The sequence below is a fragment of the Lynx rufus genome, unplaced genomic scaffold (genome assembly GCF_022079265.1).
Source record: "Lynx rufus isolate CCGP_SWC_20201006 ecotype Redwood Valley unplaced genomic scaffold, mLynRuf1.p SCAF_28, whole genome shotgun sequence".
NCBI lineage: Eukaryota > Metazoa > Chordata > Mammalia > Carnivora > Felidae > Lynx > Lynx rufus.
Window position 1 is genome coordinate 1,449,053 of NW_025814843.1, and position 25,966 is coordinate 1,475,018.

General features: G+C 48.9%; 1 protein-coding gene across 2 annotated transcripts in view; it reads right to left on the reverse strand.

Annotated features, from left to right (window-relative positions):
• The window catches only part of TOM1L2 (target of myb1 like 2 membrane trafficking protein), a 119,901-nt gene that overhangs the window by 49,638 nt on the left and 44,297 nt on the right, over positions 1 to 25,966 (reverse strand). For both annotated transcript variants that reach the window (XM_047089645.1, XM_047089644.1), the window contains exons 2-3: positions 10,279 to 10,363; positions 2,599 to 2,677 (exon numbers count right to left, since the gene is read on the reverse strand). In XM_047089645.1, coding sequence (XP_046945601.1) covers positions 2,599 to 2,677; positions 10,279 to 10,363 — 164 coding nt within the window. The remainder of the gene's footprint in view (positions 1 to 2,598; positions 2,678 to 10,278; positions 10,364 to 25,966) is intronic.

Below are 25,966 nucleotides of genomic sequence, written 5' to 3' on the forward strand. Positions count from 1 at the left end.
TGGCTCGGAGCCTGGAGCCTGTTTCCGATTCTGTGTCTCCCTCTCTCTCTGCCCCTCCCCCGTTCATGCTCTGTCTCTCTCTGTCCCAAAAATAAATAAACGTTGAAAAAAAAAAATTTTTTTTAAAAAAAAAGAAAACAGTATGGAGGTTTCTTAAAAAATTAAAAATAGAGCTACCATATGATCCAGCAATCCCACTTCTGCGTATCTATCTAAAAGAAATGAAAACAGGGTATCAAAGAGATATCTGTGCCCCCATATTCACGGCAGCATTATTCACAATAGCCGACAAACGGAAACAACGTAAGTACCCACTGATAGATGAACGCATAGACAAAATGTTGAGATATATGTGTATGTCGTATTTCTTTATCCATGTGTACAGACACACACTGGAATAGTAATCAGCCATAAAAAGGAAGGAAATCTTGCCTTTTGCAACAACATGGAGCTTGAGGCCATTATACTAAATGAAGTAAGTTAAATAAAGAAAAACAAGGGGTACCCAGGTGGCTCAGTCTGTTCAGTGTATGCCTCTTGATTTTTGGCTCAGGTCATAATCGCACGGTTCGTGAGTTTTGAGCCCCACATCAGGCTCTGCACTCACGGAGTGGAGCCTGCTTGGGATTCTCAGTCTCCCTCTCTCTCTGCCCTTCCCTGCTCATGCTCTCTCTCTCCCCCTCAAAAATAACTAAAATTTAAAAAAAGAAAAACAAATACCTAGTGTTTCTCACTTGTATGCAGAACCTAAAAAAGCTGAGCTCACAGCCACAGAGTAGAATGGTGGCTATGGAGCAACGGGATATGGGGAGACGTTGGTCAAAGGGTACAAATTCCCAGCTATGACTAAGCTCTAGGGATCTAATGGACAGCATGGGGACCATAATTAACAACACTGCAGTATATATTTGACAGTTAAATTAGATCCCAGGGGCGTCTTAGGGGTGTCAGTCAGTTAAGCATCCAACTCTTGATATTGGCTCAGGTCATGATCTCACAGTTCGTGGGACGGAGCCCTGCATCGGCTCCATGCAGACAGCACAGAGCCTGGTTGGGATTCTCTCTCTCCCCCTCCAGCGCGTGTGCGTGCTCTTTGTCTCTCTCTCTCTCAAAAATAAACTTTAAAAAAAAAAAAAAGAAAGAAATTGGATCTTAAATGCTATCCCCTCCCCCAACAAAGGTAATTATGTGAGTAGACAGAGGTGTTTACTAACCTTATTGTGGTAATCATTTTGCAATATACACATGTGTCAAATCATCACACTGTGTACCTTAAACTTACATATGTTACATGTCAATAATCTCGTTAAAACTGGGAGAATAATAATAACAACAGACCTGACCATCAGGAAATGTTCAATGACGTTCAATGGTCTTCCAGAAGGAAGTAAAGGCAGAGACCCCTTTAGAAAGATTTTCATCCAACCAACACGATTACCATTAGGTTGGGTGTGTAAAGGGGTAGGTACCAGGAAAATGTTCTGATATGTTAGAACTCATTCCCTGGTGATTTTAGCTACTGAAAACAATTCATTTTGGGTATCACCCTGGGTTTCATGAATGCCAAGGATCAAATTCTGAGCAAAAACCAAAAGCTTTCAAGTCACTACTTCTCAGCTGGTCTTTTTCTTCTTTATTATTCAAACCCCAATTCCCTGGCAGAGAACTCTCTCCTAATAAGTCTTGGGTTTTCACTTGGGTGAAAAATCCAAACAGTTTTCCTGCTTTAAAAGGAAACATGTTAGAGCTGTTTGGGATAAACAAACTATTCAAACCTACAGAAAAGCCCACGTGCTGACCTGTTAACAGTTTTCATTGTGAGAACTCACTGTGGCCCAGATTTTGCCACATCTGAGTAACTGTTAGCTTTCTGGACAGAAATAACACCTGAAGTTGTCCCTTTGAATTTCCTAACATTTTAAGAAAGGGCAAAAATCTGATCTGTTCCTTCCTGAAAGGAGTCACTAGGCTGACTTTTTCCAGAACCTCTGCACCAATGACCAGTTTTTACCCCATAATTTACAGCCAGGCATTCACTAGCCACGAAGTCTGGGTGAACCCCCGGACCTCTCTGAGTCTCCATTTCTTCATCTGCATGAGGGAATGATGAAATCTGTTTGGGAAGGTTACTGTAAACAATCGCTTTACCCCCTGAAAAGCTCAGCACAGTCCCAGGCAGGTTCTGGGTGGAAGTCAGCAGGTTTGGAAGCAGGAACCTTGACACCTGGAGAGGCAGCTGACCTCGCTGTGTCATAGCAGACTGGTGGCAGCAAGGACAGCCAGACCCAGGCCTTTCTTCGGCTTCTCTGCTCTGGGATTTTGTAGCAGTCAGTGCTGCCCATGCCTTATCTTCTGCTGGTATGGACCAGACTGCAGCCCATCCCCCATTTCAGGGGAAGGCAGGAAAACCCAAGGTCACTACGGGAAGGTTCTGCTGCTCTCCAGTGGCACTTGCACCAAGCCGTCCACAGGCCACGGCTACCGGAGGCTGTGCTGAGTGGACAGTGGGAAGGCCCTGTAGGTGGGGCAAGGCCAGGAATGTGGATTTCCCCAAATGCTTCCCCCCACACTCCCATGCCCCATGAGGGCAGCACTCACTGTTAACGCCAGCATGACTTCTCTGTAGTTCCGGTTCCCGTTGAGCCGCTTCTTCAGGGCTCGAATGGCGTCCTTTGGCCTGGAGAGAAGGACATATTAAAACCCTCACGAGTCCACTTGGGGCACTGACCCACAGATTCACCCCCGTCTGTGTGGACTAGCATATATACGAGGTTGTATGTTATACACAAGGTTATAGGAGCCATGTTTATAAACATAAAAGAGGGGCGCCTGGGTGGCGCAGTCGGTTAAGCGTCCGACTTCAGCCAGGTCACGATCTCGCGGTCCGTGAGTTCGAGCCCCGCGTCAGGCTCTGGGCTGATGGCTCAGAGCCTGGAGCCTGTTTCCGATTCTGTGTCTCCCTCTCTCTCTGCCCCCCCCCCCCGTTCATGCTCTGTCTCTCTCTGTCCCAAAAAATAAATAAACGTTGAAAAAAAAAAATTTATAAACATAAAAGATTGGAAACAAACTAAATCTTCATCAATGTGAAACAGGTTAATTTTTGTAACTTTATTTTCAGAAAGAGAAGGCGAGCGGAGGAGGGGCAGAGAGAGAGGGAGAGAGACCAAAATCCCAAGCAGGCTCCATGCTGCCAGCACAGAGCCCGATGCAGGGCTCGACCTCACAAACCATGAGATCATGACCCGAGCTGAAGTCAGACACAACCAACTGAGCCACCCAGGTGCCCCTGAAACGCTTTAATTAAAAAAAAAAAAAATTTTTTTTTAAGATTTATTCTTTTTTAGTAATCTCTACACCCAAACGTGGGGCTCGAACTCATGACCCTGAGATCACCTTGGCGCCCTGAAACAGGTTAATTTAAATCATGTTTATACACACAATGGAACACTACATAGCTGCAGCCAAGAATAAAGACACTCCTGGGCACCTGGGTGGCTCAGTTAGTTAGGTGTCCGACTCTTAATTTCGGCTCAGGTCATGATCTCACAGTTCATGAAACTGAGCCCCGAGGCCCTCTGCACTCTCAGCACACAGCCTGCTTGGGATTCTCTCTCCCTCCCTCTCTGCTCATGCTTTCAAATAAACAAACAAACAAACAAACAAACAAACGTGAAAAAAAAAGAATAAAGACACACTCTATGCACCAACATGGAGGGAACTCAAAGATGTGAGAGTAGAGTCATCTGTAGAAAGTGTATAATGTATGCTATTCTTTGGCTTATAAAAGGACAACATACATACATACATACATACATACATAGTGCACGTGACAGCAGAGGAAAAAAATCCCTGAAAGGAGACCCAAGAAGCTGGTAACTTTGGCTGCCCCTGAAGAGGGGAACTGGATGACAGAGGAGGGGGCTGGACCGCTTTTTTACAGCCCTTTTGAATTTTGCCTCAAATTCAAGTATTATTTATTCAGAACAACAATGAACCCACTGGCGTGGGGTACACTAAAGAGACAACAGACACAGAAGCAGAAGAGAGGATGGCCAGGTCCTTGCTGAGGCCTGGCTGTTCTGCTCCTCCCCAATTCCATGGAGCTCCTTTTTGCCCTGAGAAAACTTAAGTCTCCTCAAAACCCACAGAACTATGTGCTTTTAGGTAATGGAGCTGATGTGGATTCCCAGAGGCAGGTTCATAAGCTGATCGTTTGGAACCTGGAACACGTTCTTTCTTAAATCATGGATTAGAGCCGGGGGTTGGGGTCCCCAGCCAGCCCTCTAGAAGCACCTAGTAGGTGCAGCCCGTGTGTCTGACAAGCTTATTTACTTTATTCTAAACCAGGATCCAACAAAGCTGTGGGACCTCAGGGTCACCTCTGGCATGAAGGCCTTGCCCTCTGACACCCAGCACCCGAGCTCCGGGGAGCCCCCGGGCTAGCTGCAGGCCGGCCCTTTGCTATCATAAGTGGGCCCCAGCCCTCCCCTGACCAGCGTGTCAGTACATCTGGGTCTCTTGAAAAACTGAAGGTCTGTCAGTCAGGGACCTCCTATTCCTGCAGCTCAGAAGTGTTTATGATTTCTTCACCAAATGAAAAAGTCCTTTCCAATATGTGTGAGAAAGCTGGGGGAAGGGAGGGTGGGAACTCTGCTAATCAGCCCAATTTAGACAGAAATACACAGGAGCAAGACAAGGCTTCTAGAAGAAATTTTAAAACACTGAGTCACCTATTTCCCATTCCCAACTTGAAACGTGGCTGCCTGCAGGAATTCTTGGCTCCTGAGCCCAAAGGCTGATGGGACGAGCTCTCTGGGGAAGGGGTCCCTGCCAAGTGTGTCTGCAGTACGGCTGCAGTTTCCAAATAGGGATGCTGATTTCTGCAAATACGGGGCTTGACAAGCTCCTGGCTTTGAGGACTGTTTGTGGACTTGAGCTGGTGAAGGTCAGCGGCTGCTGGCCAGGAGCATGGATTGATTTCCTCTTTCTCAAAGGCTCTGCCAAGCCACGGTCAGCCCTGACCCCCGGCTGCCATCCCTCTCCATCCAGCTTCGTCCCTCTCCTCTTGAACTTCCACGGAGCAGAAAAATGGGCACAGCCTCCAAGGGCTGCGATCACTTCTAGCTCACAGAGCATGGCACGCACAGAGCTCTCCCAGTGTGGGGGTGATGGTGGTGGTGGGAAATCAGAGAGTCAGCAGGCTCCTGGGTTAGAGTTAAAATGGAAATTCAGCGGCGGGAAGTACTGCCTCAGAGTGACTGGGTGAGCACAAAAGCAAGTATTTATCTCTCTCCCCGGGGGAGAAGCTTCAGAGAGGAGGATCAAAGTCATGTCAGAGGAATTGCAAAGTTTCAAGCAGCAGAGGCAGATTAGACAGCAAGGAGCTGGAAACAGGGAAAAAGGAGAGAAGGAAGAGTCAAGAGCCAAGATGGAGCAGGGAAAAGGAGCAGGAGGGGGGGAAGGGCCCCGTGAGATGCCCCACCGCCCTGGCAGCCTTCAGCAGAAAGGTGGGCCCCTCAGGGCAGCACCCAGGGCCTCAGGATCCGGCCTCTGGGCCATCTTCAGCCTCCCATAAGGTCTCCTCCACCCCAGACTCGTAAGAACCCTTCTTTCTAGTCATACTTGAACCCATCTTGGCCTTTGGCTCCAGAACTGCTGCTTCTGAGCCGCTTGCTCCTTATTCCCTCCCAGGAGGACATGACTACCCCACCTCCACCACGGCAGACTCTTCCTCTCCCTCCCATCCTCCAGCCCTCCCCCACCCCCCCCCCCCCGCCTTTCTGCTGCCATCGTGGTCTACTGCAGTCATGGAGGTGGTTATTCCTGAGCACACCCTCCAGCTTAAGAGGCTGGCGCACGAAGATGCCATCAACAAGGGAAGGTCTAGAGGTGGTCATGAAAATGACCCAGGTCAGCGGCTCCTCCTCAGAGCCGCACATCAGAATCACCTGGGGATTCAAACCCACACACCTGGGCCCTAACTAGGAAGGTCTGGGCGAGGCCTGGTAAACTGGGTCTAAAACATTCCCAGGTAGATTATTCAGTCAGGCGCTCCTGGTTAATGGCCGATGGATGATTCAGGGTATGGGGGACTGCCACACAAGGCCTGGGGATGGAGGGGATCTCAGCCTTGGACATTAGGGAAAGCCCAAGGAGGGGCCTGTGGGGCCGGTGACCGACTCTGTACCCACCAGGACCGCCACCTGCCAGAGGCGTGGCTTTGAATAAATATGTGCGGGCAAAACTTTGGTGGCTGGAGCCGGGGCAGACTGCACTTCCGTCCGGCCTCTGTCCCTTTTAGCTGTGCTGTGGGACCTTTGGCAAGTGAGCAAACCACTCTGGACCTCAGTTTCCTCCACATTAAAACAGGCTGTCCCTACCTTCTAGGGTTGTTGCGGGACTGAGTGCACGAGCGGTGCAATCCAGGGCTTGGCATGGGGGCCTGGCATACACACAGCAAGTGTTCAGAGAATGGCAGACAGGGTAAGGGCAGCAAACCCACAGAGATCACTACCAAGGACCGGCCAGATAACACCACAAATGAAAAGTGAAGAAGTCACGCCAATGCGAGTCTTTAACGTGTATAAAGAGCAAACTCCTATGTAGAGCAGGATATGGACACATATACGGCCAAACACTTCACAAATATTTACTCCTTTAATCCCTGTAACCACCCCATGGGATAGGCACTGCTGGCACCCCCATTTTATAAATGAGGACAGTGAGACACAGGGGTGCACAGCAAGGGAGTGGAGGACCTAGAATTCCAGCCTAGGCAGGTGGCTCCAGGCTCCCGCTACACTCCCCTTCCTACGGGCATGCTGCACACACTGTCCACCAGCCCAGGCGGCCACCTCCCTGCCCCACCCCCCACCATCCCCCCACCTTACCTGGCTGGTGCCCTCATCTGCTGTAAGACTCCACTTGGGTGTCACCTCCTCCAAGAACTTTGCGCTGACAGCCCCAGGGCCAGCCAGCTGCCACAGCTCTAGTCTCTCTCAGTCATATGCAGCTTCCCTGGTCTCGCCGTGTTAGGATTATGTTCTGTATTCCTCATCAGACCAAGTCCCTTAGGGACTCCATCCATTTACTCGCTTCCTTAACTAGCGCTTGTCAAGAGTCAATTGTGTGTATGTATACTGTGCTAGCGTTGGGATAAAATGGTCAGTGAAACAGAATCCTGCCCTCATGGAGCGCACAGTCGAGGGGGGTCCGCGGGGGGACAGCCACTCTAACAAGCATCGGGCAAATATGTAAGTTTCAATGGTGAGGGGTGCAGTATAATACACAGTGCCGTGAAATCACAGACAGGGCACTTGTCCAAATCAGGAGAGGGGTGTCAAGGAAATGAGATTCAAACTGAGATCCAGTGAGTGCCAGAACTAATCAATGAAAGGAAGAGGAACACCAGGACCAAAGCCCTGAAGCAGGGAGGAGCTGAAGGGGTGCCCGACCATTAGCTGACCTTTTAGAGTTTTTCTCCCAATTCAGAAGAGATCTGACACTCCCCCTCATTGCAGAGGCTAAGACAGAAAATCCCCAGGCGTCCATGAGGCCCAGGGCTCTCACTCAAAACTTCAGGAACAGGAGCGTGGGCCACTGTGGGAGGAAGGGGACTCAGGGGTTGGGAACGGAAGGTGATCCACCTCTTAGACCTGGGAAGGAGGAAGCTCCACTCTAACAGATATTCACATATGCCCACATTTGTGGAGAACTGCAAGTGGGAAGTTCAAGGAATTGAAAAGATCAGTGGGGTTAAAGGATGAGGACAAGGGGAGAGGGCCCCAAACGGAGTGGCAGAGGGACCGGGTTATCACGCAGAGTTCAGGCCACTAAGGACTTTTACAGTGAGCAAAGGCTTGTCTTCTAAAAGACAGTCAGGGGACGAGAGGGAAAGGGGAAAAGGTAGAGCACCTGGAGGCTACAGCCTGACTCTAGGGATGACACAGGAATACGGCTCTTTACAACCCAGCCAACCTGAAGCGCCATGCTAAGCCCTCCCTCCCCAAGGGGCACCCCCTCCCCACTATTTCCCTGCTCGTCCAGATTGCTCGTGTCCCCAGAACACTGCCCTTTCATGCCACTCTGATCTACACGCCACACTGCTTTCCCTGCCCCACTGAGGTCCAGCCCGGAGCCTGCCCCTCTGTGTCTGCTGCAAAGGGCACACACCTCGGTCACAGCCCGCCTGGCCCCACCGGGTGAGCCCCTCCAGAGCAGCTGAGGGACACTCATCTCGACATCCTGGCAATGGCTGTACCTCCACCTGTGGGGTCAATGAATGTGGCCGGACAATGGGACAAAGGAGGCCGTGAGTGGGAGACAAGAGGAAGAAAGGAGCACAGTAGCTCCAGTATCAGAAACGCACGGTCCCCAACAACTCTCTGTGACTCGGCTGTGTGCCAGGCACCAAACTGACCACCGCCACTTAGGAACAGCAATATGCCATCGTTCACGGAAGACCCCAGCACCAAACTCACACCTCCAGCGCAGGCCGCTGCCCCCAGCTCCATACCCCTCTGTGCCAAGGACCCAGCAGCACTGCACCCAGCGGGCAGCTCAGATCTGCGGGATTTTAGCCGACCTTCTGATCTCTGCCCCTCTGCCTGCTCCCTCCTTATGGCAGCTCAGTTCAAAACACTGCAGAGGGGGCGCCTGGGTGAATTAGTCAGTTAAGCATCCGACTCTGGCTCAGGTCGCGATCTCATGGTTCATGAGTTTGAGCCCTGCACTGCATCGGACTCCCCGCAGTCAGCGTGGAGCCCGCTTAGGATCCTCTGTCGCTCTGTCTCTCAAAAATAAATAAAACATTAATAAAAACCAAAACAGTGGAGTTTTCTTGGCTCTTCTCTCACGCCCCCATCCACCTCAAAACTCCACTGGCTCCACCTTCTAAATATGTTCTGAATCTGACCATTTCTCTCTCCCTCCTCTAAGGTCTTCTGGATCAAAGTCACCATCACCCCACACCAGGGTTATTGTATTATTCTAACTGGCTTCCCGTTTTCTGCCCTCTGTCCTTCCCACGCTCGACCAGACCATTCTGAACATGGTAGCCAGAGTGATCTCCTTAAAATGAACATTAGACCATGCCCCTCTCTGCTCAAATCCCCTCCCTCCACGTCAAGGCCAGAGCCCCGTGGTGCCCGCACTATTTGGATGGGGACAAGTCTGACCTCACCCCTCCTCGCTCTCTCTGCTCTGGCCCCAGGGACCTCTTGTGATTCCTCCAATGTTACTACCTGCCCTTTGTCCTGGGACTGCCATGCTTGCTGTCCCCTCCGTCTGGAAGGTTCTTCCCTGGTGTCATCCTCACACCTCACCCCCTCATCTCCTTCAAGTCCTTCTTCAATGTCACCTTCTCAAGTGAGGCTCTCCTTGATTTTTCCACTTAAAATGGCTAACTCCCGGCTTCGTTTCTCTCCAATCTTGTCACCAACTGACCATGTAATGTGAACACGTAATGGCTTCAAGGGCGTCTGTCCTGCTCCCTGCTGTGCCCTGGGCACTCACCCTGGGGCCCAGCACGAGGCTGTCACTCAGTAAGTATCTGTTCAGCCCCGGTTTACACAGGGCATGGTTGCAAGGGCCAGAGCCAAGATGTAAGCCGGAGTCCGGACTGTCCTCCTCATCACTCTAGGGAGGGCTGAAGAGGGCGTGGCTACGGCAAATACCATCTTTTACGGTGTGGACAGAGGGCCAAACACAGACAAATCGGTAAGAAGCGTAAACAGAATGCAGCTGGAATGCAGCTAGAAGAGGACATAAACAGCCAGAAGGACCGACCTGGCAGCACAGGAATGTGAGGGGGTGGCCTGTGGGGCAAGAGACACTCTGTGCCTCACGCGGACTTCCACTCCCTGCCTCCCTCTGTGGACACTGTGGGCCCTCTCCCTCTTGCGGGTCCAGCCCGGCAAAGCAGGGCAGAGACAGCCTCACTCTGGGGGAAGGGGAGGCAGAGCCAGGGAGGAGGGACCGGAGGAGGTGACAACCACGGGGGACCAAGCACCCAAGCAACTTCAGTTTCACTTGTGAGTCAAAGCAGGTTATTAAAAGAGGTCGTCACTGCTCTAAGGCAAGCGCTGCTGATGGGGGGTGGGCTGGTGGGGGGTGGTGGAGGCAGGAGGAAAGACAGAGTGTCAGTTTATTAAATGCCAAAGCAAACAGATGAAAAGCAAAACAAAAAGTACAACACTGCCGCCCTTAAGCCCTGACAGGCTTTGAGTGACCCCCCAGGACAGGTTTCACATGAGGTGGGGGTGGGGGAGGGACACATACCCTTCCTCCGTCTCATTGATAATGTCGCAGATCTCCATGTTCAACGTCCAGTCTTCGCTTTGCAGGGAGCCATCTGTTGCCTTTTCTGTAAAGTCAGAGAGAAAATGGATTTACATTCTTCCCAGAATCAGGGGGCCCTGGCAGGAAACACGAAGGGGCCAGAACCACCACATCCCCCTCCCAAGCACACGGGCTGGGCCGACAGAGCAGTTCTAAGGGTGCTATTTTCACAAGGGAGCATCCAGAGAGAGATCTGGCCCTGAGTGTTGCAAGATGGAAAGTTCTGGAGATTGGCTGCGTGACAATGTGAATGCACGGAACACTTGAAAAAATGGTTAAGATGGTAATCTTCACGTTACGTGTATTTTGACACAATTAAAAGTTTCAAAAATTAAATGAAAACACTCACAACCCCCCTAAGGTAGGTATTATTCCCTCCCGCGTTGAAAAGGAAGGAAACAGGCTCAGAAAGGCTGGGTACTTGTCTGGGATCTCATCATTGGGACTGGGGGTACCGGCATCCAATCTCAGGTTGCTTGTCTCCAAAGCCTACAAAGTTGCATGATCCTGCCCCACCTGCTAGTAAAGCTGGACTTTTTTTTTTTTTAAGTTTATTTATTTTGAGAGAGACAGCAGAAGTGGGGGAGGGGCAGAAAGAGGGAGGAAGGGAGAGGGAGGGAGGGAGGGAGGGAGGGAGGGAGAGAGAGGGAGAGAGAGAGAGAGAGAGAGAGAGAGAGAGAGAGAGAGAGAGAGAGAGAGAATATCCCAAGCAGGCTCTGCGCTGCCAGTGCAGAGCCCGACGCGGAGCTCGAATCCATGAAACCACAAGATCGTGACCTGAGCAGAAACCAAGAGTCCAGCGCTCAACCTACTGAGCCACCCAGGTGCCCCTAGGAAAGCTGGACTTTGGATCTGGGGTCGTAGCTTAGACAAATTCTAAACGTGCCCCATCCTACCTGTACAGTTCATGAGAGGGATAACACCACCACCATTTTCTTCATACAACCCACACTTCCACTGATAGATAAGAAAACAAACGACCTCTGTACATGCTGAAATTGTCCTTGTTTTACTGGATGCAGCTCTGGGGAAGTGACACTTGTTTTTACATAACATACTAGAACTCACACATCCAAACAAAGGCTGTACTTATAAGCAGTGACAATATACTCCAAAAACATAGCTACTGCTCAAGACATTTGTGCAACAGCTTCAGTCTGCATGTAAATGCCCCATTGTTTTAATTTTTGCCAAAAATGACACATCCCCAACTTTTCCACCCTCTTTGTTCATCAACCTTAACACCCAAAGACCCGTTGAAACAAGCAAGCGCGCCCATAAATGAGGCGGCTCTGTGTCTCAGGCGAATGCTGGGCCTGCAGCGGACTGGGCAGGGTGCTGGGAAGGCTCCGAGATCTGAGGAACCCTTAACCAAAGTCCACGATGGTGCCAGGCTGGCAGGGACAGAGGGAGTATCTGGTGTGTGCCCATAAGAAAAAAAGTGTGTGTGGAGAGGGAGAGGCAGGGATGAGAACCCGTGCCGGAGACTCACCGGAGGCAGACAGGTCCCCGAGACGCTGCTCCCCTGCCCCGTCCACCGCCTGCATGTGGAAAAGAGCAGCCACAGCAGGAGAGCCACCTGGAGGGTGAGGGTGGGGACAACAGCCACCGTGGGAAGGGTAGGGGCAGGCCCCCAGGAAGAATGGCCCGAAGCACCGGTCAGCTTAGCCTAGAGAAAAAGACTAAGTACAGAGGCTACAGGAAGGCAGAGGGGACAGGCATGAGGCAGCATCTGGGAATCACCCAGCAGCGTGTCCCCTTGGCACTGGGCATCAGCCGGAGGCGGAAGGCCACAGCCAGGTCCTGGAGCCGGTAACTGTGTGAGTGAAATGATTCGCGCCTCTGGCCCTCTGCTCTCCTTGCCACGCTCAGCTGTCTCTGAACGGCCCTCCCCTTCAAGGTGTCCACTCCCAGACGATGTGACTCCCCTCAAGGTCTCACACAACAGGGGAGCGTCTGTGGCCGTGAGTGCAGAGCACATGCTCAAGAGGAGACCAATCCCCAAAAAGCCACTCTGGCCGCAGGCCCGGGCTTTCAACCCTTCTCAGCCGGCCAGGGGAGAGGCCAGCTGGCCAAACGGCCACTCCGAGCTGGTCATCCGTCCCTGTCACAGCACCGGCTGCGGCACAGACGCTCATGAGGAAGAAAGTCTGTGACTGCACTTTGGTAGGGCCATAGGGACACTGTCTTGGGAGGCTTAATAGAGGAAATATTAAATCAATGAAACCTCATTTCCAAGTTCGGTTTAGCAGCAGAATCCATTAACCTTATATTCACCCGCTCCCTTCCTCTAATAATACCGGGAAGGGGTTCAAAGGCATGATAACTTATCCTCCGGGTAGCGCATTCTATTCAATTACTGGGATTCTGAGTTTCCAAGCTAAAAGATATATACTCGTTTTGATTATAAAGAACCAACCCAAAAAGAATGCTGCTTTCTTTTCATTTTGCTGGAAATGCCACATAAATACAACCGTGGGTATTTGGCTCTGCTGAAACAGATGAGGGAAGTAGGGCTGACAAAGGAGCTCAAATCAGTTCTTATTTTTCTCTGCTCATAAAAGAATTCCCAGCAATGGGAACAAAGTTGTATCTGATTGCCCCTGGAACTGCAGCCACTCAAAGCGTGCTCCCTCACTCAGTCCTGTCCCCGGGCCAGAGGAAGCAAAATTCAATCTCATTTCTTTTGTCACGTAAATCGTCAAAACCTAAGATAAATCCTGGTGCAACAGCAGAAACACAACGCTCCAGGGAGCTATGGGGCAAGTCATTCCCATCAGCCAGCCCTGGGGACGGATAAAGATCAAAACACCAGTGACCCTGGCTGCAAAAGCTGACCTTTCAGAGTTCTCTGGTGATATGCTAATGGCCAGGGGCTGAACTGGGCAAGACCAGGCAGGGCAGGGCTGCGCTGGGGCTGGGCAGGGCAGAGCAGGGCTAGGTAGGGCAGGTCTAGGCAGGGCAAGGCTGAGCAGGAAGGGGAGGGCTGGGCTGAGCAAAGCAGGGCAGGGCAGGGCTGGGCAGGGCAGAGCAGGGCTGGGCTGGGCTGGGCAAGGCAGGGCTGAGCAGGGCTGGGCTGAGCAGGGCAGGGCAGACCAGGGCTGGGCTCAGCAGGGCAGAGCAGGGCAGAGCAGACCAGGTCTGGGCTCAGCAGGGCAGGGCAGGGCAGGGCAGGGCAGAGCAGGGCAGGACAGAGCTGGGCTGGGCAAGGCAGGGTTGAGCAGGGCTGCGCAGGGCTGGGCAGGACTGGATCGGGCAGGGCAGAGCTGGGCAGGGTAGGGCAGGACTGGGCAGGGCAGGGCAGGGCAGGGCTGGGAGGCCAGGGCAGGGCTGGGATGGGCAGAGCTGGGCAGAAGCAAACACAGCTCCCATTAAACCTTCAGTGCAAGACAGTATATTATCCTAAAGCTATTGACAAGGCATTTTCTCCATTCACAAAAGGCTGCCTCCAGCCAGGTGGAAGCTGGGAGCCAGGATGTCCTGAAGCCTAGACCCTGACGGCAATGATCGTGTTCTCTCAGGCTTGGTATTTCTGTCCCCCCACCCCCACCCCCACCCCCACAGTCTGAAATCCCAGGCGGTCCTGCTGGGAGGAGCCTCACAATCCAGTGGCTTGGTTTCTTGGCTGCTGCTGTCTACACTTTGATGTTAAATATAGTGACTTCAGAGCAGCTAGCACCAGAAGGCAAAAGAGGGCTGGCTTTAGCATTTTGCATTCAGCAACATCCTTTTGGTGAGAATGGAGAAAAAATAGCCAAATTATCCACCTCCCCAACAATCAAGAGTGTGGGTCGCAGCCCAGAGGCACTGGCACAAAGGAACATCATTCAGGGTTCTTTCATGCCAGGTATTGAGGAAGAAGAAAAGGGGGTTGGGGTGGGCAGGAAGCTCCTCTGATAATATGCACCAATAATAGGAGATGAACCTTCTCGATTACTACATGCTAGTGAGGCAGGTTGGCATATACCAGTCGGGTGGAAAGAAAAATCAATCCTGACATTCTACACAGAGCCATTATTGTCTATTGCTTCAAATTCCTAACATGCTTTGTGAATGTTAATTGCAGCTGCTCCCCATCCACCGGAGAGACAAGAGAATGAATTCCAAATACTCATCCCTATTTTATAGGATGTCCTTTTCTATGACAGCTGTCCCTGCTCCTCTCGTACCCCTCTAAAGGAAGGTAACAGGACAAGAAGAAGGTATACAAAGTATGTCTGGTCAGCCTATAGACTATTGTGAGGCAGCTTTCTCTGTAACTTTAAGGCAAAATAAAACCCCACGGTGCCCGTGCCCTTCGCTCCAGATTGGCAGAGCCCGAGTCGTGCCATGCACTGCACTTGCAGATGACGAAGACCCTACCTTCAGAGGTCAGTATAATGGGAGAGGCCTCTGGAGAGTCAGACAGGCAGTCGGTTAAGGTACAGTCCAGTCTGAGCTGTAAGAGGACAACCACAGCCCTCTGAGTGGCTTTGATACCTGTGCCCTGGTGCCAAGGAGCCGGGAGGAAATTAATGGCACCCTGCGCACACACTGTGACAGACAACAGCAGCTTCTTTAAGCAGAACACAAACGTTGACAAGATAAACCAGAAAGAACCAGCCAGTGACCGTTTGCCGGCCCGGAGGAAGCGACCACGCCTCTCTCTCACACACCCTAGCGAGAGAGCTCCAAGGAGGGCAGGAGGTAGGACAGTGCTTCCCAAACTTGGCTGCAGGTTAGAATTACCCAGAAGCTTTTTATAAATATTCCTGCCGTGGTCCCAGTCCACACCTTCAGATCCGAACCTTTCGGGCACAAAGCCAGGTACTGACATGTTTTAACAGCTCCCCCCGGGTGGCTCATCATACAGCCAGGGCTGAGAACACTAACTCAGGGGAAGGAGAGCCAACAGAGTCATCCAGACGCCACAAATGTACTATACAGCTACCAATGCTGGACACTGGGGACACAGAGGAAGGCAAGACAGCCTAGAGTCCGCCCTCACGAAGCTCCTGGCCCACAGGAGGACAAAGAGTCAAGTGATCCTGGCTCGGCCTCTGTGGATGCTGAGCTCCCGGGACTACTTGCTCCCGTTTCTTCTCTGGGCGTTAGCTTTCCTGACAAGTGAGCCAACAGGCCGGCGTGATCTCTGACCCTCACGCTCCTCGCCGCCCACCCCATTCTGACAGTATGTTGGCCGATGTGTCCTTTTTCTTCTTTTTTGGTAATAGTGGGTTTTTTTTTTTTTATTGTGGTAAAATACACAGAACATCAAATTCACCATTTTAGCCTTTTGAAAGTGTGCAGATCAGCGGCACGAAGTACATTTCACACTGCTGTGCAACCATCACCACCACCGTCCACCCACAGAACCTCATCTTCCCAAACTGAAACTGTCTCCATTCAACACTGTCTGCTCACTCCCCTCCCCACAGCCGCTGGCAAGCATCATTCTGCTTTCTCTCTCCACGAATGTGAGGACTCTAGGAACCTCGGAGAAGTGGAAGCATCCACTGTTTCTCTTTTTGTGTCTGGCTTATTTCACTTGGCATAATGTTCTCAAGGCTATTCTGCATTGTAGCAGGTTATCAGAATTTCATTCCTTTTTAAGGCTGAGTAATATTCTGTTGCATGAATATACCCCACTTTGGGTATCTCTTCGCCTGTGGATGGACACATGGGTTGCTCCCACCTTGTGGCTACTGTGAATGCTGCTAAGAACAGGGGTGTGCAGACAGCTGTTTGAGTCCCTTTTTTCTATTCTTTGGGGTATATACCCGGAAGTGGAATTACGGATCATATGGTAATTCTATGCTTAATGTTTTAAGAACTGCCAAATTGTGTTCCACAGAGGCTGCATCATTTTACATTCCCACCAGCAACGGACAAGGGTTCCAACTTCTCCACGTCCTCGCCAACACCTGTTATTTTATGTCTCATCATGGTTCTGATTTGCACTTTCTAGTGACTTAGTGATGTTAAGCACCTTTTCACATGTTTATCGGCCATTTGTATACCTTCTTTGGATGAATGTCTATTTGAGCCAATTTTTGAGTTAGGCAGTTTTGCTAAATCTGTTTATGGGTTCTGAAAGGTTTTTTTTCTTTCTTTCTTCACGAAATCTTTAGGGTTTTCTACACATAAGGTCATGTCATCTTGGTGAGTTGCATAAGCTCTTTACATATTCGGGATATTAATCCTTTATCAGATGTATATTTTTTCAAATATTGTCTTCCATTCTACAGGCTGTCTTTTCTTTGCTTTTTTTTTTAACGTTTATTTATTTTTGAGAGAGAAATAGAGCACAAGTTGGGGAGGGGCAAAGAGAGAGGGAGATACAATCTGAAGCAGGCTCTAGGCTCTAAGCTGTCAGCACAAGAGCCTGATGCGGGGCTCGAACTCAAGGACTGTGAGATCATGACCTGAGCCAAAACTGGATTAACCAATAGAGCCACCAAGGCATTACAGGCTGTCTTTTCACTCTCTTGAAAATGTCCTTTGATGCCCCAAAGTTCCTAATTTTGATTAAGTCCAATTCACCTACTTTTTTCTTTTGTTGCCTATGCTTTTGGTGTGATAGCCAAGAAATCACTGCTAAATCCAATGTCATGAAGCTATTTCCCTGTGTTTTCTTCTAAGACTTTTATAGTTTTACCTCTATGCTTATATCTTTGACATATTTGAATTTTCCTATGGAATAAGGTAAAGGTCCAGCTTCAGTCTTGTGTCAGTGGATATCCAGTTTTCCCAGCACCATCTGTTGAAAAGACTGTCCTTTCTCTACTGAAAGGTCTTGGCACCCTCGTCAAAAATCAATTGACCATGTGAGAGGGTTAATTTCTGGGCTCTCTATTCTATTCCATTGGTCTAGGTCTGTCCTTATGCCAGTACCACATTGTTCACTGTTCTGATGACAGTGAGTTTTGGAATCAAGAAGTGTGAGTCCTCCAAATGCCTTTCCTTTTCAAGGTTGTTTTAATTATTTGGAATCCCTTGAGATTCCATAAGAATTTTAGGATGGATTTTTCTATTCCTGCAAAAAATGTTGGTGGAATTTGATTGGGGCCATATTGAATCTGTAGCTCATTTTAGGTAGAAGTATCATCTTAAAAATATTAAGTCTTCTATCCATGAATATGGGATGTCTGTCTATGTATTTATGTTTTCTTTAATTTCTCTTAACAATGTTTTGTAGTTTTTGTGTACAAGACTTTGCCTCTTTGATAATTCCTAAGGATTTTATTCTTGTTGATGTTATTATAAATGGATTTTCTGAATTTCCTTTTTAGATTGTTCATTGTATAGAAACAGCTGATTCTTGAGTGTTGATTTTGTACCCTTCCATTTGGCTGAATCTGTTTATTAGTTGTTTTTTGTTGTGTTTTTTTCCCCATGAAGTCTTTAGGGTTTTTTTTCTACATACAAGGTCGTGTCATCTGCACACAGAGATAATTTTACTTCCTTTCCCATTTGCAAGCTTTTTATTTCTTTTTCCTCCCTAACTGCTCTGGCTAGCACTTCCAGTACCTTGGTGAAGAGAAGCTGGTGAAAATGGGCATTCTTGGGCTAACACACACTTTTACAAAACCTGATCATATGCTGTAAGAACAAACAAAGCTGAAGAGAAGACCCATCTGAGTACTCACTGCACGGAGAAGTAGTTTATCTGCTGGGTGGGGCCGGGGAGGGTGTAAAAGCAAGAAGTACACCAGAATCCAGAGGACTCTGCAATCCAAGGGGCCTTGTATCTCTGCCTCCAGCCCTGAAGACATCACCTTAGACTTCCCTGGTTGTAAAGCCTTCACACCAGCTAACTCACTCCAATTCCATAACCTTTCCAGAGCCTCCTTTCATACCATCCCCAAGTGATGCCCTGAGAGGAGCTTCCCAGCACTTGAAGGCATAGTCTATGCAAGGATGAGCTTTCAAAACTATTCTAATGCTAGCATTGTGAGTTTCTTCCAATCTCACTGGCTTGATGAGCCATAAATATATTCTTGGCTCCATATCTAAACCTGAAGCTGCATGAAAGCAGGGCATCTTCAGTTCCTCAGGAAGGCCCAACCTTATGCTGATGAGGGCCTTTTAGAAGTCAGATGATCACTGTAAACCCTTCCAAGGCCCCTGGGTGATAGGCCCTGGGCAGTCTGGCAAAAGTGGAACTAGGTTCCCAGCTGTTTCTGTGTTCTCCCTTTGGACTCTGAATCAGGAGAAATGGGCCATGATAGTGGAGAGTGGAGAGTGAACAGGGGGTTTGAACTCAGACTTTGGTGAATCCTAGTTCTGCCATTTACTGTGTGACCCCAGGGCAGTAATTTGACCTGTCCAAGCCTTTCTTCATCGATAAAGTGCTATACCAATAACAGCACTTCTCACAACAGTTGTGGTGAGACTAAACAACACATACAAAGCACTGGACAGAGCCTAGGATACAGACTTTCATTCCTCCACAAGCAGTGATAATGGCTATTGCTTTTATTATTTTTTTAAATGTTTATTTTTGAGAGACAGAAAAAGAGAGAGAGAGAGTGAGCACAGGGAGGGGCAGAGAGAGAGAGAGAGGGAGACAGAGGATGTGAAGTGGGCTCTGAACTGATAGCAGTGTGCCTGATGTGGGGCTCAAACTCATGAACCGCGAGATCATGACCGGAGCCGAAGTCAGACACTCAACTGACTGAGCCACCCAGGCACCCCAGCTTTCATTATTACTGCAGCTTCTGTGAAAGGGATTCTGCTAACATTCCCCTGGGCGCCCCTTCCTTCAGCATTCCTGTGTCACCACTGCCACCTACAGGTAAATAGCTATCCAAGGCTGTGCCCAGCAGATTCAGTGCCCTAGGATCATACAAGGATCTCCAGCCTTCCTGTTTTCTGAGTTTCTGAGCCAGGAGAGCTCCATGCCCAGAAGCCACAAGGGGCTCCTGTTCCAGAAGGAAGCCCCCAAACAGCATGGCCCATCAGCAAGGTAAAGAAATAGCCACGGCACAATTGCCTGAGGAATCCAAATGTTAAAACTCCAAGAGATGTGAGAGGCCATCCAATAAGAAGATTCCCCATGAGTTACTCAAAACAGGTATCACATTTCCTGGACTTCTAGAAATGGGGCATGGGGAGGGAGATATGGGGGGGGTACAATGTTGCTGCTAGCTTCCCAATGACAGCTTCTTGCCCTCAAAGCTAGCACTGAAATACTGCTCTCAAGTCTTCAAGGAAACCGGCTCTCATTTCTATCACCAAAAAAAAAAAAAAAAAAAAAAGGAAGAAAGAAAAGAAAAAAGAAAGAAATCCAAAGTCTACCAGGCACAACACAAGGTTCTTTACTTGTGTTACCTTATTTAACCCTCCCCTCCCCCTCCGGGCAGGGTAGCCCCATTCTAACAGGTGAAGAGTATCATCAAGCCCAGATTGGTGACTAGTCCAACAGTGCATAGCTGGCAGGTAGCAGCACTGTCATGACCCAGGTCTTCCTGGTAGACCGCACCTTGGACTTGGACTCATCCCCAAACAGAGGACGGTGGGGCAAAGAAAAGCCTGTGGCCTCAGGAGTTCCTGGATGCAGGAACCCTCCTGACCACACAGATGAGGGCTTAAAAGACTCCTGGGGTCTGAAATGTAAAACAGAGTGCTGATAAAAGAAAGGTCAAGTCCAATTAGCTGCTGGATCCGTTTTTTCCCTTCTTTTTTAAATTTTTAAATCAACTTTTAACATGGGAATAATCTTATCTTTCCTGAAAAGTTGCAGAGATTATACAAACAGTCCCTATATGCCCTTCTCTTGGTTTCTGCGAATATTAACCTCTTACATAACCACTGTCCATTTATCAAAACTACAAATTACCACTGGCACAGTACTATTAACGAAATTCCAGACCAGACTTGGATTTCTCCAGTTTTCCACTCATGCCCCTTTCTGTCCACAATCCAATCCAGAATACCACACTGCGTTTAGTTTTCCCTTCTTTTTGATCTGTTTTCTTTAAAGATGGACAGACCCACAACATCCCAAACTTCTTCTCCTGTCTGGAGAGCTCAATTCCAAAGGGCAGCTCTGTCTGAGCCACAATTCCACGCCCTGGCCTAATTAGGACACCACATGCTCCCACTCCCCAAACAAAGGAGTCCTTCAGGCCAGCCAAACAACAGAGAAAATAGAAGCTTGTTAGCCACACAGGCCCGGGGCTGCTGATCCAAGTTCTTTTTTAACTGGAATTCCCTTGAGAGGGATCCACAGATTTTAAAATGCATTCGGGGTGTGTTCTCTAGAAGCAGAGCCACTGGTTTGATGTGCTCTCTTCTTTGTACTTACTGGAATATTTTATGTGTGGAGTAAACGAGTGTGCGAGAGAGGAGCTGGGGGAAGATACGGATTGAGGGCTGGGGTGGCAGTGGGCAACTGGAGGGAGGAGAGGTCTCTGCAGGGGCCAGGACAAGGGCCAGGCCCGGGCCAGGAGGAGGGTGTGGTAGTGGGCTGGGCCCAGCCCAGCCAGCCCAGCAGTTTGCTCTCGTAACAGCCAGGCAGGTGGGCCAGTGGACCACGGGGAAGATAAGAGGTCCCCGAGGAGCTGGTGCTAAGGTTAGAGCTGCCTTAAAGCAGAGCAGATATGCTGCTGATTCCTTCTTCCCCAGAGTGCCTCTCAAGGGGCCGTGCACCCTGAGAGCAGACGGGCGCGCCTGCAAATTTCACTCCCTGTGCGCTGCCCGTGCTCAGCGACTCCTGATTATGGAGGCCTACGTCCTCGAGGAGACTGAATGCCAGCCCTAGGGGAGCGGGAACACGCAAGGCCACCCTAAGGCTTCTCAGTTTAATTCAAAAACTTTAACTGAGAGGCCTCCCCCCGCCAGGCACTGTGCTGGAGTGGGACAGAAAAATAAGCAAGACGAGCCCGTGCCCTTAAGGAGGTCACCAGGCAGGAGACTTGCAAATAAGCAGCCAGTACAGAATGTGGGGAGTGTTCCAACAGGAGTGTGAGGGAGGGAGGAAAATAGGAAGACTGATGGGCAACAGATGACTGGGGGAATAGTTAATCACGCTGGAGAGAGGGGAGGAAGGGCCTGTGAAACAAAACGGCAGGAATCTGGAGGAGGAGGAAGGGTCCTCGCCCGCAGCACCAGCGAGCAGAGATGTGAGGACGGAAACGCCGGGCTGTGGTGAAGGGAAGCAGTGACAGGAGGCCAGCTGGGAGAGCCCTTTCATTTTCTGTAAGGAGTGTGCGCTTTCCGCAGGAGGCAACGGACGGGCCTTTCCAACCCGAGTGACAAGAATATTTGCGTTTGACACAGACCCCTCTGGTAGCAGCGTTGGGGCTGTACTGGAGCGCAGAGACTGCCGGCAGGAAGCAGGGGCAGGTTACCAGACCGGCTCCGTGGAAAAGCGGAGACAGGAAGGGCATTTGGTCAAGGGCATGGCTGTGAATTTGGTGTTGTAGGCGTCAGTCCTGGGTCATTCGACCCTGGGCACAGGTCTTAAACTCTCTGAACTACAGTTCGGTCTGCCATGAAAGGGGGCCAAAGAGTTGCTACGCCTCAGCGGAGTGGTCGTGAAGATTAGAGTGACTGATACAAAACACCAGATGGGGAACCCAGCACACAGGGAGAGTGTGGGGAATATGAACTACAATTCTAAACACACGCCTTCCGCGCCCTGGACCTGGGGGAAGACCGAATTCGCGTGCAGAGGGCAGAGGCGGGGGTAACAGTCTTTAAGGCAGAGGCTGAGGAGGCCACCCTAAGTCCCTCCTAGAGGGACCGTGACAGGGCTGCACTCTGTTGGCCAGGCACCAATCGGCCTACTAGACCAGCCAGAGACCACAGGCATCATCCTGAACCAAACTAAAAAGGAAGGTCTCCTTTCTGCCTCAAAGAGCGATTACAAAATTCCAAGCCCAAGCTGGGAGAAAGACTCCCCAAAGTTCCCCCGGGCTCACTCCTGCTGTGCTCAGTAAAGCCAGAGTGCTTTGACTAACTCCTGCAAAGCGCTGTCCTTCAGAACTAGGTAAAGAGAAACACTCTCCCTGCAGTCAAAGGCATTTGTGGGGAGCAGTCAAAGGCAACCCAGCAGAGTAAGGCTCAACTATAAGCTAGTCTTACCATCTGGAGGCCTTGTCTTGGGAGGCATAGCGGCTAATAAAAAACAGCCCCGGTAAAACAATAAAGTTAAATTCTTACTCTTAAATTAACACACTGTTAAAAGAATAACACGCACTGCTAGGAAGGTTGATGTGAAACCAGAACATCAGGTTCTTGAAGGTAGCATACATTTAAGAACTCTTTGGAAAAACAACTTGGACAATAGCTATCAAGGGGTATGCTGTAAAAGATTCTAATCCTTTGACCTAGTATTCTCTTTAGGACTCCACTTAAAGAAACATCTCAAAGAAAAAAGCCACCCACCCCAGCAATTCTCCTCATAGGCATACACACCCAAGAGACATGAAAACGTATGTCCACACAAAAACCTGTACATGAATGTTCATGACAGCATTAATGTAACAGCCAAAAAGTTGAAACCGCCCAAACGTCTATTGAGTGAGAAAAAGATAAACAAAATATGGCATATCCATACAATGGAATAATATTTGGCAATACAAAGGAACGAAATTCTGATATGTGTTTCAACATGGATGAACTTGGAAAACATTATGCCAAGTGAAAGAAGCAAAACATAAAAGGACAAATACTGTGGCTCGGTCGGTTACGTGTCTGACTTCAGCTCAGGTCATGTTCTCACAGTCTGTGGGTTCGAGCCCCACATTGGGCTCTAAGCTGATACCGTGGAGCCTGCTTCAGATCCTCTGTCTCCTCTCTCTGCTCCTCCCCTGCTCGCCTGCTCTCTCTCTCTCAAAAATAAACATTAGAAAAAAAAAAAGGACAAATACTGTATGATTGCACTTACGTGAGGTATCTAGAATAGTCAAATTCATAGACTCAGAAAGCAGAAGGGTGGCTGCCAGGAGCAGCAGGGAGGTTAATGGGGAGTTAGTGTTGAATGGATATAGTGTTTCAGTTTGGGAAGATGAGAAAGTTCTGGAAATGGATGGTAGAAATGGTTGTACAATAATGTACACTTAATGCACTTAATGTACTCGATGCACATAGGGGTGGGGCAGATGGGGGGGGGGAGAGAGAGAATCTCAAGCAGGCACCACACCAGTGCAGAGCCTGAAGCGGGCTCGATCTCACAACCATGAGATCATGACTTGAGACAAAAATCAAGACCCAGACGCTTAAATGACTGAGCCACCCAGGTGCTCCATGTTACATTTTTAATGGGAAAAAAAGACCACAGGTTGTATGAGTCCATGTATACAAAATGTCCAGAAGAGGCAAATCTATGGAGACAGAAAGTAGATTAGTGGTTGCCTAGGGTTGAGACGGGAATGGACTGCTAATGTGTATGGGATGATAAAATTGTTCCACAATTGATAGAGGTGACGGCTACACAACTCTGCAAATATGCTAAAAACCACTGACTTGTACGCTTCAAATGGGTGAATTGCCTACTATGGGAATTATATCTCATCAAAGCTGTTGAAAAAAGGGGAAAAGGCTACACACAGGAACATGTTCAATATAGAATTATTTAAAATTCACAACACTAGAGGCGCCTGGGTGGTTCAGTCGGTTGGGCATCTAACTCTTCATTTCGGCTCAGGTCATGATCGCACGGTTAGTAGGACTGAGCCCCGTGTGGGGCTCTGCACTGATAGCATGGAGCCTACTTGGGATTTTTCTCTACCTCTCTCTCTCTGCTTCTCCCTAGCTCACGCACACATGCCTGCATCCTCTCTGTCAAAAAAATAAATAAACTTAAAAAGAATAAAACTCACAAAACTCAAATATGAAATCGAAAAAGGATGGCTAAGGAAATTATGGTACATTTATCAACTCAACTGAGTATCATACAGCCATTATTAAAATCACATAGAAGCATTTTATGATGGCATAAAGCAAACAAGACACAAAATTGTTTAAAACAAATAAACAAAAAAAAAGATGCACCGGATATAAGGCCTGGGAGAGAAATAGAAAAAAGTGAAAATAATCAGTATCTTGAAGCATTTGGCATAGAGACATATCTTTTAAAACGTGTTCTGTCATCAGGGACGCCTGTGTGGCTCAGTCAGTTAAGTGTCCAACCCTTGATTTCGGCTCAGGTCATGATCTCATGGTTCATGAGTTTGAGCCCCGTATCGGGTTTTGACGGACAGCACAGAGCCTGCTTCAGATTCCCTGTCTCCCTCTCTCTCTGCCCCTCCCTAGCTTGTGCTCTCTCTCTCTCTCTCTAAAAATGAATAAACATCAAAAATTTTTAATGAGTTCTGTTATTATTGTTTTATAAACAAAGAAAGGGAATATTGTACCGCAACAGACTGAGAAATAAAATGGCAAGTTCATAACCAAAACTAAAACCCAGTTATTTAAATTCTTCCATCAAAAATATCCAGGCACCAGGAGCGCCTGGGTGGCTCAGTCAGTTAAGTGTCCGACTTCGGCTCAGGTCATGATCACACGGTCCGTGAGTTCGAGCCTCGCATCTGGGTCTGGCTCTGTGCTGACAGCTCAGAGCCTGGAGCCTGCTTTGGATTCTGTGTCTTCCTCTCTCTGTCTCAAAAATAAATAAACATTTAAAAAAAAAAAAAAAAAAGCCAGGCACCAGGCATAAGGCTGTCCTGAACATAAGTAAACCTTTTTATTGACTCTAGAGACTATTTTCCCTAAGAATAAAAGCCCTCTTACCCTAAGATCTAAAAGGCATTTGCATCCTGACCAAGCCTATTAACTCCCCCTTTTCCTAGACTGGGTTACTCATGACTTGGTTTTTCTTTTGAACCAATTTGTTTGTTTGTTTGTTTGTTTATTTTAATATTTATTCTTGAGAGAGTGCAAGCAGGGGAGGGACAGGTTGGGGGCAGAGAGAGGGGGACAGAGGATCTGAAGTGGGCTCTGTGCTGACATGCTGACAGCAGTGAGCTTGATGTGGGGCTCAAACTCACGAACTGCGAGATCATGACCTGAGTCAAAGTCAGACGCTCAACCAACTGAGCCACCCAGGTGTCCCATGACTCGGTTTTTCACCACCTAGTAGGGGCCCCAGCTAGTCAAGAAGGAGCAAACAGAGAGCAAGCTGGGCTGGCACAGGGGAGGTGCGGACATGATATACACATGTGATTAGCATTCCAAAGACAGATACAACAGGGTTCTGAATCATCTGGGAAATTGCTCCTATCCATCAACATAGAAAAATCAGGAATATCAACACTGAGAACAAACAGGGAGATTACATTTAAATGTAACCATATTTAAATATGAAGAAGAGACCAGACACAGCATGTATTCCTACTTGTACAATATTCAGAGCTAACAGACTTATCACACACAGGTTGTATAACTTATTAATGACAACGTGACTTTAAACAGTGGCTCTAACTGGGTCACCTTGAATAATACCAAACAAAGCCTGCCAAGGGAAACATGCAAATAAGATGATCATGTGGGGAATCCAATGGGGAATAGGCATTTTCCTAGCATCTAGGAATTTTATTGTAGAAAAAGAAACATAGTATCTATCTAGCTTCTTTAGCACCGAAGAAACAGCACGAGGATATTTCATTCTTCAATGGAGCGGAGTCCAAAGGGAGAAATGAGC